Source organism: Apostichopus japonicus, chromosome 4, assembly GCF_037975245.1.
Source record: "Apostichopus japonicus isolate 1M-3 chromosome 4, ASM3797524v1, whole genome shotgun sequence".
Taxonomy (NCBI): domain Eukaryota; kingdom Metazoa; phylum Echinodermata; class Holothuroidea; order Aspidochirotida; family Stichopodidae; genus Apostichopus; species Apostichopus japonicus.
In genome coordinates, this window is record NC_092564.1 from 4335553 (window position 1) to 4353928 (window position 18376).

The 18376-nt window shown below is 38.1% G+C and overlaps 2 protein-coding genes across 9 annotated transcripts in view; one reads left to right on the top strand and one right to left on the bottom strand.

Annotated features, from left to right (window-relative positions):
- The window catches only part of LOC139966191 (uncharacterized), an 88346-nt gene that overhangs the window by 58020 nt on the left and 11950 nt on the right, over positions 1–18376 (top strand). The window lies entirely within an intron of this gene.
- LOC139966193 (uncharacterized) overlaps positions 1–18376 on the bottom strand; it is a 43347-nt gene that overhangs the window by 16730 nt on the left and 8241 nt on the right. The window contains exons 1-2 of one of the 8 annotated variants that reach the window (XM_071968986.1): positions 17969–17985; positions 609–727 (exon numbers count right to left, since the gene is read on the bottom strand). The exons of 2 other annotated variants lie outside the window; for them this stretch is intronic. In XM_071968986.1, coding sequence (XP_071825087.1) covers positions 609–724 — 116 coding nt within the window. In that variant the 5' untranslated portion in view covers positions 725–727; positions 17969–17985. Of the gene's footprint in view, positions 1–608; positions 730–7546; positions 7765–8137; positions 8347–16027; positions 17463–17968; positions 17986–18376 lie in introns of those variants that run through there. 5 more of the 8 variants (XM_071968981.1, XM_071968982.1, XM_071968984.1 and 2 more) reach the window with 5 other exon arrangements.

Below are 18376 nucleotides of genomic sequence, written 5' to 3' on the forward strand. Positions count from 1 at the left end.
TATTTCATAAGATTCCGAGTATGTCGTGGCGAATGTAGTGTAGTAGCTGTGCAAAGTCCAAATGTTGAAAACAAGGGAAAGAAAATTATAGGCAATGAAAGTTTGTTTCAAATAAGCTCTCTTATTAACTGCATTATAAATTACAATCAAATAATTGATTCTGTGCTATCGAGTGTATCGAAGGAAAAGAAGAAGAATATTCGTGTTACATTAACATCCGTAAACTAACTATTGTTTATGCTAGGAAATTTAATTCATTTAACAATACATAGAACACGGTACTCTTGAAACAACGGCAGACATATAGTTGAGCACAGTTTTTCAGTAGAATGAAACTTCGTTGCATATTAAAGGTTTGACATGTATCAGATTCATGTCTTTCAGGAAACATTGGGTTACAAACCTTATAACAGTGGCACCAATTGAGTTTTCTATTTGTTTCACTTTATAGACTATTCTCGTTAATAGTGTCTAAGGAGTTGTTATAGATATCAAAGTTCAATATTGAAGGATGGCTTTAGGCGACTTCTAGTAGATTGTAAACATGTTGTCATATACTAAACATTTAATGCAAAATACAACAGTTACCGTAAAGCTATGTACAATACCTGTCTGTTCTTGTGCAGACATGACCACCATCAACATCTAGGGATATTCCTTGTGCATTTGTGCTGGAACTGGCAAAAAAAGCCTGCAGCAATGCGATACACAATAAGATCTTCATGACCTCTGCAGCAAGAAAACAGAAAGAAATAGTATAAAGAAAACATTTTAATGCATTCACATAAGCCCGTAAAATTGCAAGAGCTGTAGCGTTCCCAATTAGTGCAAGTTCGTGGGCCTTTTTCATTTTGCGAGCCGGATTAAGCTGGTTGATGTTATGTAGGGTATCACCCTTTTAATATGTTCATCTTAACAGTTAACGTAAAACACCAAAGGTCATTTGGCGTTTGATTGTTCATTTCTATTGAGGCGTCTTGAGGGATGTGATTGAGACGACTTGAGGGATTGGCGTTTATAGCGTCAACGGTGTGAACAACTTTATTTCTGTGTATTATCCACGTGTCAAACCGATTAATTGTTAGTATTATCCACTAGTGATATTGCTGCAGTAAATCCCACGGATTAAGTTCACCACGTTCTCGTTTAGAATGATTGAGATATCGACCAATTAGTAATTAAGTGTGACATTCAAATTCTCACGGTAATATGCCCACTGCTGACTTCGAAGCATCTGTTATGTTTTATGATACATAATTGAAACTCATTTAGATTTATATACACCTTAATAACAAAAAGATTGAGGAATGTTGCTTAGAGTCCTTGGTTTGATAATGATGACAAAAATCTGCAAAAGGAACTCAGAAAAAAGTATCGTTCTTTCATTAAAGAAAGAAGCATATATTGCTGCATTAATGAAAATCTTCCCGGACTAGCAAATTTGAGTCTTGCATCGATACTCCTCAGCGTTTGGTTAAACTAACCAATACTTTTAATTGGCAGTAAAAGTGAACTTGTGTTACCCATACAAGAGTCCAAGCATAATTTTGTTCCTACCTTTAACTTCTTTTAAGTTAACTGTTATTCGTGCATCTTAAATGGATAATGATCCCTTTGAGCTTTGTTTACAAGTTGTGTTTACAAGCTGTATTATAAGTTGTTAACCATTGTTCTTAGATATCAGATTGTTACAGGATGTGATCATGTTGCATAATATTGTAAAGCCCTGTACCCCGGCCGAGCGGTAGCTTGGGTAATCAGGCAGCTGGAGGCCACCTGATGTCAGGGCAGGGGAAAGGGGGAGGCGAAGACTAATGCTAGCAGGGCTTGAACCAATACACAAAAAGAAGAGAAGAATATGGTTTAAGAGAACTGGGTCTCATTCCCCAATTTAATTACTTAACTTTAAACATACACTTAACAAAAATGAGGCAGTGTCTTTCTGCCGTACACATATAAAAGCAAAATACGGGCAGAGATTCAAGTTAACAAAATAACAAATAAACTACGTACCAGGGCATGTGCAGCACGGCTCTTAAGAATCACGAGAGTGCATACCCGACACGGGGCGCCATCGGCAGACTGAGCTAATACTGCCTAATGTGGTCCCGCTCCGATTAACTTCTGCAATACCTCCGGGGAGAGCCCTAATTTGACCCTACCTCCGGTGTCTAAAAATGCAACGAACCCAACCAGGACGGGAAGTTATTAGTTACAAATTACAATATAGAAATGGCGCCCCGTAGTCAGCCCTCACCCCCGGACCCGCTCTCTAAAATAAGTCAACCTTGCCTTTAAAATAATACTATACTGTAAGAGCCGTGCTGCTCACCGCTAGTCTCCAGTTCTCTGCCCGAACCTCAACGAAATAAATTAAGTTTCCACAACACAAAATACATAAGAAAAGCAACACCGTCTTAATTAAACAAGGTATAGAGAGCGAGTGATAGTAAAATAGATAAACGCTAAACAGAACAACTCGTGTAATAAAAGAGCGAATGCCTGGAATGCTGGTGATGGCAGTCGACGGGGAGAGCGAAAGAGACCTGCATAATAATACAAAAGTAAATGGAATGGTGAGTGAATGGACAACATATCGCATGGTAAATTATTCAAACAAATTTCGGGGAAACATGTTCTTAGCAGCCCTGGGCGTGTTCAAAATACGGGGTACACGCATCCCGAACAACCCTGCAGGGCGTAACACCACTCCTATCTCTCTCGAAAGGACTCGCCCTCGATGTCCAAACACACTACCCAGTAATATAAAACAAATGACGCGGTAGACCAACTTACACAAATTCTATACTTCACCACACATATTCGCCCCTTCTCTATGTATACATGTGCAGGGGACCCCCGGCCTCCTAGGCGACTTGAGACCCCGAACTTACAGTTCTAGAGTTCGTTATATCTACAATCTATCACAACCACAATTGGTATTCTCCAAGAGATCATTTCCGTTCATCTCAAAAAAAAAGTTTTCCTTTCCATAACGATCACTGAATCACTTTCCGACCTCCACAGAGGTACTGCTTTCTCAAAATTAACGTTTCAGTTACAAAAACAGTACCTTCCTACAGATTATTCCAATAGAAGCGAGGTGATCAGTCAAGCTAATATAGTGCGCTCCGGTGAAAACGTCATTTGAATAAGTTCATTGGGAGTCACATATTTCTTTAACCGGTCCACATGAACTACTTTCATTTTTTTTGAATCGATGTGTCTTATACGATACAAACAGTCTGAGAGTTTATGTGTGATGACAAACGGTCCATTCCATCTCAACTGTAGTTTGGGAGATCGGCATTTCTTTTTTGCATGTACTGCTACCCGTACTTTGTCTTGGACCGAATACGAAGATGACACCTTGGCGATGCGTGCATCATAATACCGTCTTTGTCGTGACCCCGGTGGGAGAATTATGTAACTCAATACAATACATCTTCTCTCAGGACCAGAGGCATCACAATTACATCCCTATCATGGGCACCGGTATTAGACACCCAACGTACAGCTCTCACCCCAATTAGAGTCCGCCGTAACTATGTTACATAATCCTGGGGGCTCTATCGGAGGATCGGCGGGCAATGCTCCCGAATGCACCATGGGGGGATCACTTCTCGACAAAGCAGGCCTAGTTTCTATCTGAAAATTGTAGGTGCCCAGCACTTCCAGCCACCTAGCTACCTGACCCTCGGGGGAATTAAAGTTATACAACCAACGGAGGAAGCCATGATCCGTGCATAACAAAAAATTCCTGCCATAAAGGTAGGGGCGGAAATTCTTAATAAACGTTAAAACAGCAGGAAGCTCTCTACGTGTTACGGAATACTTCTTTTCACTACTGCCAAGCGTACGACTGGCATAGGCCTTAGGATGTTCTTCACCCCTAATGGTCTGAGACAACACAGCTCCTATTGCCGTATTGCTAGCATCGGTATCAAGAATAAACATCTGACTAAAATTTGGATAGGCTAATGCAGGAGCTGTCGTCAGTTTAGATTTCAGAGTCTGAAATCGTTCTTCACACTCCTCAGACCACAGAAACCTTAGGCCTTTCTTTGTTAACGCATGTAGGGGACTGGCAAGTTCCTAATAAATATCCTGTAATAGGAACACAGTCCCAGAAATCCTCTAAGCTGCTTCAGGGTTGTGGGAGGGGGCCAATCCGTGATTGCTTCAATCTTACTGGGATCGGTTCCCACCCCGTGATCAGAGACAATGTGACCTAATACTTGACTTTCTTTTTGAGCAACTCACACTTGGAAGGCTTAAGCTTCAAACTTGCCTCCCTTAATCGGTCGAAAACTTCTCCTAGGCGTACTAAATGCTCCTCTATGGTGGGGGCATATATTATGATATCGTCTATATATATATTAGACATATTTGCCAATGCAACCCACGTAGTACCTGCTCCATTAACCTCTGAAAAGTAGCGGGAGCGTTGCACAATTCAAAAGGTAAAACATTAAACTAATAAAGACCACTACCCATGGAGAAGGCGGTCTTCTCCCTGTCTCTACGGTCCATTTCGACTTGCCAGTACCCACTTTTAAGATCAAGGGTAGAAAACCACTTAGCCCCTGACATTGCATCTAAGCTATCATCTATCCTAGGCAATGGAAAGGTGTCTTTATGAGTAACGTCATTTAACCTACGATAGTCTATACAAAACCACAAACAGCCATCTTTCTTTTTCACTAGTACTTGGGAGGACCACGCACTCTTAGAAGGAGAAATGACGCCTGGCGTCAACATCTCATTCACTTCGGCCTGTGCTTCTACCCGTTTATGAAAGGGCAGTCTCCGAGGGAGCTGTCGGATTGGGGTTGCATCACCCGTATCAATGCAATGCTTAACCAACCCAGTCCTTCCCAAGGGGTCACCTTCGCAAGAGAACACACTACGGTTATCCTGCAAAAACTGCCTCAAAAGAACACGCTTACAATCGGGTAAACCCTCCCCACTTCGATGGAGCAAATCTTCCATCTCGGCCGGTAACCCACTGGTATGATGGTTTTCTACCTCCTCTACCTCCACGACGTTGGCAATGGGGGAAACTATGCCTACATGGGTACCTTTGTACAATGTTACAGGATTCGAAGTACCATTAAATAGTCTAATAGGGACAGTCCTTCTAGAAGTATCAACTAAAGCACGTCCAACCATAACATGTCGGCTTTCAGGCACTCCGGGTCTAGTTTCCAGTAGAAGAGGCCCTTTCAGCTTCCCCAGGGGCACTCCATATTTCAATTCTAGCACCCCTGATACCATAATCTTGCTCTCTAAAGGGATAAAGACTGTGTCAACCAGTTGTACCCTAATTGGCTGATCCAGAGGAGTCTCACAAAGGGGAACAGCTAAGCGGATCCTACCAACAAACAATAGGGGTTCACCTTCCAATTGTATCAAACATTCATGTTTCTTTTATAAAGTCAATTCCAAGTAAACCAGGGGCAGTGATACTGGCAACTAGGATTGCACTGGAATCTTCAGGGTGTGAAATTTGAAGGTTAAGTTACATTTACCTTTTACTTGGAGTGGCCTACCATCAACACCGGCAAAACTGGCTCCCGTCTAAGAAAGTGGAGCCAAATTACCTGCAGAGCATATACGCTCCCATGTCTGAACGCTGATAATGGTAGTACCAGCGCCAGTATCTACTAAAAAAGGAATCTCGGTATTAGAGACACATATGTTTGCACACAGAGCTTCCCCTGACTTGCCCTTATCCCCATTTCCATAACGTTGCAGGGCTTCAATTCGCTTAGTCGAGGGGCACCCCTCATCCCCGACTGACTCTAGTTTCCCGATCCCTGTCTACTTGGCATAGAGGGGCAGTACCGGCTAATGTGACCTGACTGCCCAACACTGCATGGGACCAGGACCAGACCCAGTCAAAGAGGGTGGCGCTGGTGGACCTTGCTGAACAAATTGATTTAACCTAGCATTGTCCTCCAAAATTTTTGCCAATTGTACTTCCAGCCTATCCAATCTTTCAGTAATTCCGCCAACCGTATCCGACGATGCCGAAACAGTATAGGCAGAACGCTGGGGTTTCATCACCTCCTCTGCCTGGTCAATAGCCTCCACCTCAAGGGCAAGATGTAGAGCATCTTCTATTGTCTTGAGTCTACCCCTTCGAACAACAATCCTAGCATCCCTGTCACGTAAAGCACCCTACAAAACTCGTCATGTACTCGCATATCAAGGCCGGGATAAGCCTCTATCACTTCTCGACGGATTGAAGAGCACCATCTCGCCTCCTTCCAGAATCCAGGCTTACTTAAAGGTAAAGAAACTTGATATGATATTAAATTGTCACAAAAATAACTCACAATTACCATGAAGCTCCAAAGCCCTGCCAGCAAACATGAAAAAGGGGGTGGGGTGGCAAAATGATCCCACTTCTGACACCAATTTCTGTAACGCCCCTGAGTAATGCCCGAAGACTAATGCTAGCATTAGTCTTCGTCCCCCCCCCCTTTCCCCTGCCCTGATATCAGGTGGCCTCCAGCTGCCTGATTACCCACGCTACCGCTCGGCCGGGGTACAGGGGCGTTACAATATCGATATATTGTAGAATTTACTTGGTCTGCTTATCCTGTAAGTACGTGTGTTGTAGGGTCCAGCCTAGTTATTCCCATATCAAAAGCATTATAGGGACCACATTTGCTCAGGCATGTTGTGTAAACGTCATATAAACGAAATGCACCCACTCAACAGAAACGAACATGAAGAATCCGATTACGACAAACTTCCTTGTATCGAAAATGTTGAGCGATACTTAGAAAGTCATATTGATGTGCATGAATAACCACGTACGTTCACAATTACTTGCAAATTTCGTGAAAATACTATAAGAAATCCCAAAAGCGGATGAAAGATTGATGTTTGCATAACTGTATATTAAAAGCATAATGCGTATGCACCTTTTTGTCAGACAATGATCAACGGTACCAAATATTAAAACGAATGGCTATTGTATAAAAATCTCTTATTCTGTTTATTATTTTTAATATCACATCATTCACATTTAACGCAATGTCTCATTGGTGGTGTAAACCAATGCATAATTAGGTAAACTTAAAGAAACTAAGCAAATGCAAGTGTGTGTTAAAATGTTATCTGACGCCTAAAGACATCTCTCTCTGCGTCATAGTTCAGATTCACTGCAAATCTAGCACCTGATATGACTACGATAATGTCAACGTCTGGTGCCGTTATTGGTAGCTTTACAATAGAATGCCATCGTAATTGTTACTTATTTTAGAAATTGATCTTACATAGGATTTATTCACACACTAGATGATACTTGATGAATTCAATATCATCTTATAGAAAAGGTTCCTTTCAATTTACTCTTTTAATTCTACATTTAAGAATATCACCAGCATCGAAAATTAAACAACACTGCAACAATGTGACTTCTTGAAAGATTGACTTTAAGATGAAATGTCTAATAGCAGTACTGAAGGCAACTTCTTTTAAATAACACAGAACTCTTATCATAGAAGCAAAAAGTCTTGTAATAATTACTTACATTGAGCATAACAGTTTGACAAAACAAATTATGAGGGACCCTCACTCAACGATTCCCTCTCTTTTACCTCAGAGTTAGTTCCAAAGGTAGCGCAGCCGTTAAGTGTCCAATAAGGCAAAATATCCTCTCCTATTCCACCGAAGCTTTTGCGCAATATGAGGTCCAAATTATAATACGTTATTTAAATAATGCATAAAACCAATGAAGAGGAACTCATAAAGTTCACGAAACTGTTCACCTTTCGACTCTTATTAGAACAACGTAATTCACTTCTGTGAGTATATAATAACCGTCATATATAAGGTTAAGTAAATAAACTAAATAGAAGGCTTGAAGTAAACCCAAGACTATGTTCCACGCAGTTTCGAGTTCAACGTATATGAGCTTCTAGTTTCCGGGTATTGCATCAGGTATTGCAATACACTTAAGAAAAAGCACCAGCATTGAAAATTAAACAAACACTGCTACAATGTGACTTCCTGAAGGATTGACTTTAAGTTGAAATGTCTAATAGCATTCCGGAGGCAACTTCTTTTAAATAATACGCCACTCTTATCTTAGAAGCTAAGAAATATTGTAATAATTACTTACATTTAGCATAAAAGCTTGACAAAACAAATTATGAGGAACTCTCACTCAACCTGAACGATTCTCTCTTTTTCTCTCACAGTTAGTTCCAAAGATAGTGCAAGTATAATACGTTAGATATGAATAACGCATAAAGACAATGAAGAGGCACTCATGTCCATAGATGATTATAGAAGTAATTTCGTCCCTTCACTGTATCTTTGTTAGACCGACATATGTTTATGTATATATATAATACACATTGTGCAATACGTTATTCCCCGATTACGAAATAACTCATCCACGTAAAGACGTTTCACTTGCGTAAAGGGGGGTTAGGATCACTAAATAAACTGTTTGATGCACATATGCATTGTTCATAAAAGTGCACCAGTAGCTATTCCTAATGATTTTTTCACTTCGTGTTTAACTGAATTTACAACAAGCTTCTCATTTTAAGCAAGTTTTTTGCATCAATATGTTGACCACCATACACTACTAATATGCCTTACTTTAGGTCTCTGGCTACGTATACAACTGGTTATGTTGAGTAGTAGTTGAAATGAGTCAGCATTTACAAAGAAAAGGCAAACACAGAAATATTTAACTGAACCTTTCTTGAACTGCATTAGGTCTATCCTACTATTCTAGGTCTAAACGGTGGAACTGTGTGTTACCTTGCACTGGCATTACTGCACATACCAGGAGGGAGTTGCCGGTAACCTAGTGAAGGGAGGGGATCTATTTAAAGTAAATGCGAGGTTGATATACGTAGTTTACAACAACTGAAGAGAAAGCTATATGAAGGAGTTTAACTGTTGCACAATCCGGACTAAGCCATATTTTATTAAACGTTTTTTTGATACACATAGTCAATTTAATTAAGACGTCTATGTGACAACAATCAGTTTGACAATGTGTATGACCGTGTCCGTGGAAGATGGTATTATGTCTCTACATTTTTAAGGGGTTTCACCCGCGTTGACAGATTGGAAGTTCACGTGAAACACATGTTCTTTTCTAATAGCGTGGAGTACAGCAACGAAACTTTGCACTGGTTCACATTACAATATTCTTCTTCAAGCACATTGGACTTACATAGGGACAAAGATTTAAGGTGTGAATTCGGCCCATTACTGTTTGCTTTGTTAGACAGACAGTTATGTTTATGGTCGTTTGTCGCAGTACACAGTGTGCAATACGTAAATCCCGATTGTACGAAAATAACTCATTCACGTTAAGAACTTCAATGTTGACGTATATGTGGCAACAATTAGTTTTTGCAAATTCTACTTAGCAAGCAATGTAGAAAACTTGTTAATATTATGGGTGGTTTCATTTGGAAAGGTCTAAAAGTTATGCCTTCAGATGTTTTCAGGTATACATCCGATTGTGTCACACTCAATAAGACGTGATGCAGCCTGACGGACAATCAACAGGAAGGTCACTGTGGCACTGACAACATCAAATCATGCATGAGTGTCCATTTTCTGCAGTACCTTCAAAGTCAATTCAGGCTGCTTAGACCGTTATGTAGTTTAAGAAATAGCTTAAATGCTATTGTGCTACCTTTCAACTCAGGTTGCCTAGACCATTATATAGTTAAAGAAATAGCCTAAATGCTATTGTGCTACCTTTGATTTCAGGTTTCCTTTGTTTATCAATTGGAAAATAAAGGACATAAATTGGACTAAATGTCACTGACTTTGGGTTCAAGCTCTTTACAACAGTTTGGATGGCTCCATAGTAATTTCAACTAACAAATGACATGTGCAATCTACTTCAGTGTAATATACTTTTACAAATATAGACACGGGGGAATGTGGATGTCACATGTTGTTTGTGCATTCTACTTTTCGTATACTTTTATGGACCAGTTTAGGTATATGGATGTTTTTTAATTCACCTTAACCTTGGCTAAGTGAACCCGAGGTGCTACGCGTACTCTCAATTCTACATCACAGAAAAAACTTAGGCTGAGGATCATAATCATCATGGAGTTACACCAGTAGTGCAGCCTTTGACTTTACAGCCATCAATAAATTAATATATGAATATGATTAGTTCTTCTTTGATTTTCAAATGGCTTTCTTTAAAAACTCAAAACACGGGATTTAATAGTATTCTGCAACTATCTGTTTTATGGGGAAATACGGTATTAACAGTAGCAAACACATAATAACTATATATATTTTTTCTTTCGGCTAGAGCTATTTATATGTAATCCGCTGATGTCGGAATTTCGAATTTACAGTTAAAGTTGATATACCATTCAAAAAATGCAACGCTACTTTTACAAACATACTGCATTGCCCTCCGCGTAGTGCTTCTCTCATGTTTAAGAGTGCATGTAGTAAGTATACAGTACAAAGTACAACTATTTTATTGTGTGATTGTGATTGCACTTATTGGTTCAATTTACTGCCTTTTATGATTATCAATTCTGTGGAAAGGAGTAAACATCATATGATCTTATGAGACGTTATTTATGGGTAAGGATGTTTCCATCGTGGCGATATATGTCAATATGACGTTCCGTTTATCTGGTTTCTCAATAACAGTATGATGTCATACGCTCGTCTGATCCTAGGTAAAATTCACTAAACTGTTTACCTTTCGACTCTTGTTAGAACAACTTAACTTACTTCTGTGGGTATGCACTAACCGAATTCTTGAAATAAACCCAAGACAATGTTCCACGCAGTTTCGCGTTCGACGTATATGAGCTTCTAGTTTCCGGGTATTGCACCAGGTATTGCAGTAGAAAGTATGGTTTCACCAGTCACCATTTTAGGAGCCGTAAAAGGAAGGCCTGTTTATTATTCCTGGTATTCCAATAAATCCAAATCATTTCTAACAATAATTCAACTGAAAATAAAATTTAAAAAATACCTGCTAGCAAACTTCGTGTCCACAAAAGAGCCTTTGTAAGAGAATTCAATTTATTAAATCAATCGTAGCAGTCAAACCTAAAAGAGGTAAGGATACACATAAGAATGGGAACAACAATATTGTCAAAAAATAATATGAGATGATCTGGATCCATTCAATAAAACAATATGATCTCATTAAAATTGTCCTGCAGTCATACATTTTCTACTGTTCCTTACTCGTTTGGTCATCCTTCCTAGTTTATTCTACCCAATTTTGTTGACGGCTTTTACTTTTCTTTTTTGTTATTTACGATTTCAAAATCTGTCAATATGATGTCAACTGAGCACATAAATAATTTCATTTGCTATCATTCTTTTTTACATTTGGGATTTCACTTCTGATTTAAGCTGTTAAATATCATTTATAGGTTACTACGTTTGTCCTTCTCATTCCTGTTCTGCTATTATTTCGTGTTGTCATACTAGGTTTATATTTTCATTCCCGCATTTGTACTATGTCTTTCCTAATGGTGCATGGAACACCCGGTATTCATAAAAAATACATCGAGGAGGAATAACGTATAGATGTATATGTGGAAGCCTGATAGCTAGATAATAACTACATATTCAATACATTTTTCTGAGGCTACATTTCATAGACATGTGACTATAAATGTTATGAATTGCAGCCAATTTAAAGTGTCCTTTCTGTTAATCAGTTTGTTTAGCTGCAATGATAGCATCTACATTTACAATACTATTTGACTAAGTTTACTACACAGTCAGTCTATAAGAAAATCGGTCGTATAACATAATTTGATTTTGTTTGAATAATATATAAATTTAGATGAAACGGCTTTCTCTCTCTCACTGAATTGTTTCCTCTTTCAAAAAGAGTGTCCGACAAGGAAGTTCGGTGCGGGCTGTTCTGAAACCTGTCTCTGTCAGAACAAGGGCATTTGAGACTCTCTGACAGGATATTGTGATGCAGACAATGTACAAGGGGCAAGTATTGCGATGAGGGTGAGTTGATCTCTTTAATATTAAATTATCATTGGCTTGAAAATCATGGCTCTGCTATTGCACTTGCATTACTCGCGCGTATTTGAGGTTAACGGGCTGAACTCGGGCAAAAATGGCCATATCCTCCTGAGTGGTGCTGCTCGATTGGTTATTGGTTGATTAATATTTTGAAATATTTCAAGATACGTTCTCAAGTGTTTGCTGTGAAGAGTAGTGCTGCATACGTGAACCAATTAGCGTGGATTACGCTAATGTGAAACTGCCATTAACTTACGTTAACAAGTTAATGTTACATTACTTTCGAGTTATATCGAAGCAGTACGGTCACATTACATCGTACTTTGAACACAACTAACTAAAGATCGATGCACAAATGTGATAGACATTGATCAACTTATGTGGTTATCTTTATTATTCTGAGTTTGAGTGTGATTTAGATTAAATACTACCACACAAGAACTTCAAACAATTCTATAGTACTCAATAACACATAATTGCAGTAGAAATGCAGAATTTCTAGTTAAGTGGATGAAATAACATATAATAGAAACTCCATTCTTATGGGGTATAGTTGTTAGGTGGTCAGCTCATTGTGCACAATGATGTGGAGTGGATGATAGTGCTTTGATAATAGATTCAACAGTTTATCAACCCTACCAAGTGCTACTTCCAATAATACCACAACTGATCGAACTGAAATACCTCACAGAGTTTCGAGTGAATGATAATGAGAGAGCTTGATTCAAATGAGTCCATTTAATTCATTCCTCAGCATTCCTCGTTTACAAATGTTTCAGTCAAAGCCAAATAGATTAAATTGTGGTGTGTATCTCATTTTTGAAAGGAAACTTAGCTAGTCAAGCTAATTACTCATATAGTCCTGGGATGTGTTTGCCATTTTTAGATTTGAAATAAAGAATTATCCAATTGTAACTTGATAGAAAGCTACAATAAAGGATCAAATATTCAGCAAGACATATGATGCACAAAATATTTGATGGTTTTATTAAATGATTACTTGTGTACAATGTCATTATTTGCAATTGCTTGATATTTTAATGCCCCTTGTCAGCATGTCCACCTGGTTATTATCGCGATGAGTGTGCCTCCGAATGCGCTACTTGTGCTGATATATAATGGGGAATGCATCTGCCCGGACGGTTTTGAGATTTGAGAGTGCCATTTATGTATTTTTGCCCTTCCATTAAATGCTTTCACGATAGTTCATGTTATAAACAATATGAGATAAGATTGTAGTTACTTCATTCGTATACATTTCATACAGTGTATGTTCCACCAAATCGGCATACATGCAGAACTGCAGATGTGTTAGTGTTAAATTAAGCATTTAATTTTTGCTTTGTTTATTTTTCCATATGTTAATACTAACTCAATTCTGACATATACACCTCAAGTTAACTTAAACGAAATTGATACTCATAAATTGAAATTGTCTGAATTTGCTATAAACATCTCAAATGTTAACCAAAGAGGAAATGAAATGCTGATACTTATAATATCAAATCAGGTTCAAGTAAATATATTACCACTGAATGACAGATTCTGTTTTCTCTAATCCGACAAGTCAAACTGTGTGAAACCCCGTAAACGGTACACATACAGCGATGATAGCATTTCAAAAGTAGTAGATTACCTCCTTTGCGTATGGATCATGTTCCGATCATGTCATGCAGCCTAAACTATAAAACTGAACTTAAGCCATATCGTAAGAATCAAGTTCAATTTCAAAGCATTCCCATTGCGAGTGTTCCTATTATTCCTATCATGCAATGGAATAACTACAAGAGAACATATGGGATCGTACAGCCCCATCTCCACAGACCACCAGGACTTACAGAAAGTATACCTGACGCTGTGTGTTGTGGAAGAAGTAGCGTGGGTGCAGATGTTAAAAGGTGAAGTTGTCATCGCATATAGAGTGCAGTGTCGTATCCTCTGAAACCCCGAAATGTGTACGAGGTACAGATATGAGTCTAATTTTCGAATTCTGTTCCGAAATTTGACAACGAGAGTCATTAAAAACACCTGCATCTCTACAGTTTAGGTGAAAATTCCCCCCAAAAGGTAATAATTACCAAGAACATACTTTTTGAATTATTTTATATCTTGACAGCAAGACTAAAAATTTTGACAAGAAAAACAAACTCAAAAATTGAGAAATTTGGATATTTCAAGATCAACAGTTGATGTTTCTAGACAAAATGTCTAGGAAATAGATACGCATCGTCGAATGTTTGGTCACTTTGGGGATTCTGGTCAAATTAGGGTATGATCATCATCGAACGGGATTAAACAATCCCTATGGAAAACTTCAGTATTATACATATCATCATATGTATTGTATTGTAAACAGATCACAGAAGACACACACGGACAGTCCAGAGGAAAACTCACCTATGACAGATGATTGGAGAAATTTGCATTCGACTCCTATTTGAAACGTTTTGCAGCAACGTTTTGAAGCAACGAGGTCCTAGGTCATAGAAGCGCACATTAAAACACTGTTTAAGTGTTTTAAAGTGTAATTAAACCATTCAACTGCGATAAATCTCAGTATGACAACACTACCATCGTCATTATAGTATTACCTTCACATCCCTTTTTTCAAGTTGGAACTTATCCAGTCCAAGTTTAAAACAATAACGTGAATATAATGTTACGCGTAACGGGATGTACAAGAAGTATACACGGTATAAACGGGTTACTCTCCGTTTATTTGATTCCGTATTGTGTCCGCTTCCAACCACCACCTTTCCCTATATGCCCTCTTATCTTACAATTGGCACATGCAAAGCAGATACCAACGATAGGGAAGAGACCGTAAAAGTATGCATAACATACAAAGGCTAGTGGACTAATTGCATGACAAGAGTTGCCATGGATACATAGCAGTAGATACAACCTGTAACAATAAAGTAAACCAAAACATTTTCGCTGCAAGTGTGCAACTATAACATCACAGATGTTTGCGTCCAATTCACTGTAGGTACGATCTGTGACAATTTCAATTATCATTAGTATCTCGGGAACGCCATCCGAAAGTTGGATGCAATATTCAACAGGATTTTAATAGTGTGTTCGTCTTTCATCGGTCAAAAATACACTCTGTACTACGGTTCTATCGTTTTCAGATATATGAATGAGGGAAAATAAAGACAATAAAACGAAAGAGTAAATGTAAAAAAAATAGAGGATCTTTTATAATTCCACTCCCACGTCCATTCCTTTGTGCTCGCGCGAATCCATACTATCAATGTGCGACCCTGGTCATATGAAATTACAGTTTTGTCACAATTTTGAATTTCATGCACAACTTCAAATATTCATAAATTAAACTTTGGGTCACCGATTATGCGTGGGGTGGGGAGGGACATATTCACCAGCTTAAATTTTCGTGTGATATGCACTTTCAACAGGTGCATTTGCACACCACCATACCCGCCCCTCCATTTTATAATTTCTGGTGCTGACAGTGGTTCATTCGCTTGTCATTTGTTTAGTATGATCCCACCAGTTTAGACCTAGTGTTGGTTGCATACAACTATGCATGGAACTGCTACTTATCTAAGTAGCGGTGCCCTATCATGTTCGGAAACAGCATTGGTATGGGTTGCGAGATTACTTTGTTGCTTGTTAATAGCGCACATGGTTACGTAGTGACGTTTTCACATTTGAAAAGTATTGCGGTCCGGTTTCGTTATATGAACTGTTGCGTAAATTAGTTAAGGAGTGGTTAAAATACTCTTCACATTACTTGATAATTACAGTGTAGACAGCAATAACAAAAACAAAGTTACTAAGGATACTTTATTAACATAGAGGATTTAAAGCTGCATTTTTTATGCAATATAAAATTACTCTTATACAATATTTGAATATCTGAATAAAACAATCCATACTTTTATATTTATTATAGGAACATGATTCCCTGTTATAAACCCATGTGTAATGGTTTAACCCTACATTTATTGAACATGTATATCTTGATATCTTTTACCTTTCAGACTGCATTCAAATGACAGGCGAAAACACTTTAAATCTGGATAACCCAATTTTTCCATGCAATATGTCATTGTGCACCTATCCATCATATGAATGCACGTCACTGAATGCAGAGAAATAAAAACATACTAGATCGTTAACCATTGAAAAGGATTAAAACATTTACTTGTACACAAATGAACAATTTTCCCTTGGATGTAGACAGAATCAGTAGCATATCGAGTCGTGGCTTATCCATTGGTTGGCTAATTTATTTACAAGGATGGTCCCGACAATTCAAGCTACAGAAATATTATTCAGAGGAATCAAAGATTACAGTGTGAGTCCCCCAGTGAGGTCCTCTATCTGCGTTACTTTTTACAATATACACAGATGATGCACGTTCTTCTATAGCGTGTAATGTAATTAAGTACGCTGATGATACAGCTATATTCCGTAACATTTCAAAGCGGACACACCTTGAAAATCAAAATGACTATAAATCATGTATTGATAATATGGTCAATTTGTGTGAGCAGAAGAACCTCTTACTTAATCCTAAGAAATCTAATGAAATCATTTTTGAGAACATTAACATTAAACATCAAGGTCTCATTCAGACCAGGGATCAGAAAACTTATGTTCAAGGCTCCATTGTTGAGGGGGTATCTCATACTATGTACTTAGGAGTTGATATTGACGCCAAGTTTACCTTCACGGACCATATATCTAGAATTATGTCTAAGGTGTATTATATTGTATCAACTTTGGCATACATTACAACCTATTTTCATTATAATGTAAGAGATAAGGTTTTCAACTCATCAGTTCTGCCAGTGATTGTGTATGCAGTTCCTCTCTGGTATTATCTTCTACTTGAAAAGGACAAGAAAAGAACCCCTAGTTTCTTGAAATACTGCTCAAATATATTTAATCTCGACTATAAAAGCCTGGTTGGTAAAGTCGACACTGCTGCTAAAAATGAATTCATAAGACTAGCTAAGAATACACATAGTTCTAGGGATCACCCACTTAACTCCGAGTTAATCTCTCCGTGCAATAGAACCAACCAGTACAATCTACGAAATCCTACTATCTTGCCAACTTTTAGAATTATGCTTCTTAAGAACTCGTTTATCTACAGAGCAGCCATTTATATTCAAAATGGGTTCTAAGAATCTCTGTTATAATCCTTTTAATCTTTCAAACTTCTTATCTTCCATCTTATTACTTATTTGTTCATGTTTTCATGATTGTACATTTTTACGTCTTTTATGTATCATTATTATGTGTCCTATTTATAAATTTGTTAATTTATACTGGAATAAAGAAATTGAGAATTGTCACTCTGGCGGCATTGACTGATGATGGCTTCATCGATTAGTGCCAAGGCATCTACAGAGGTCATGATCATAGGACTAGATGGTGCAGTCTATTGGCATTTGATGTACCTAAAAAAGCAGGAAATACCTCAGTATTTACGAGTAAAAATGTGGTTTGCAACAACGGCAAGTTTGATTAAGATAATCATGTAATGCAGAAACGCTCATATTCTACAGCGGAAATGGCTTTTGTTGTGTTATTTACTAACGTTCTGATGACATTTTGATGGACTTTTCTTCTCGCGTTATCGTTTCTTTATCAGTGGAATACATTACCAACGAAATGTGACTAATTCACTAATTTAAAGATAGGAAGATGACTCCTGAACTGGTATTATCAAACCATGATTAACAATGTCACGTAATCCACTCAGGCATGGCGAGAGGATGGGTAGGGCTAATGGTGGTAAAGCCACTTGGCCCTGGACAATTTGGAGAAGCTCTACACAAAAAGATTAGTTCATGCTTATTGTTATGATATACTCAGAGAGCTGCATTGTGAATATTATAACAATGTTCAACCACTTACCAAAGTGATACAGTATGGACATTACGTCCGACAGCTGAGAACTTACCTTGCATTAGAAAGTATAAAATCTGGAAAACTGCATTCGTCTAATAACTTCAATGTATATTATACATGTTACCAGCAAGATCATGACAGGAAGGAGAACTGCTATCAAGGTCATCCAATGAAAATCACCACTATCTGCCGTGTCCCCTTGAAAAGAAACGCAATATACTACATTCACAAACCCATATGTCAAAGGCTGAAAGGAAGCCAGAAGAATTTAGTTTAAGGTCCATATTCCTCTTCGTAACCAACTTGGTAAAATTTTTCCAGTGAAGCTGAAATAACATTTTACAAGATGAGTTGAGAAATCTTATTCGATATCATTGTACATGTATGAAATTTTTTATAAGAAAACAAAATTTAATATAGCTCATCTCGTCAAAAGACCGAGAAGAGTTGACTATAATGC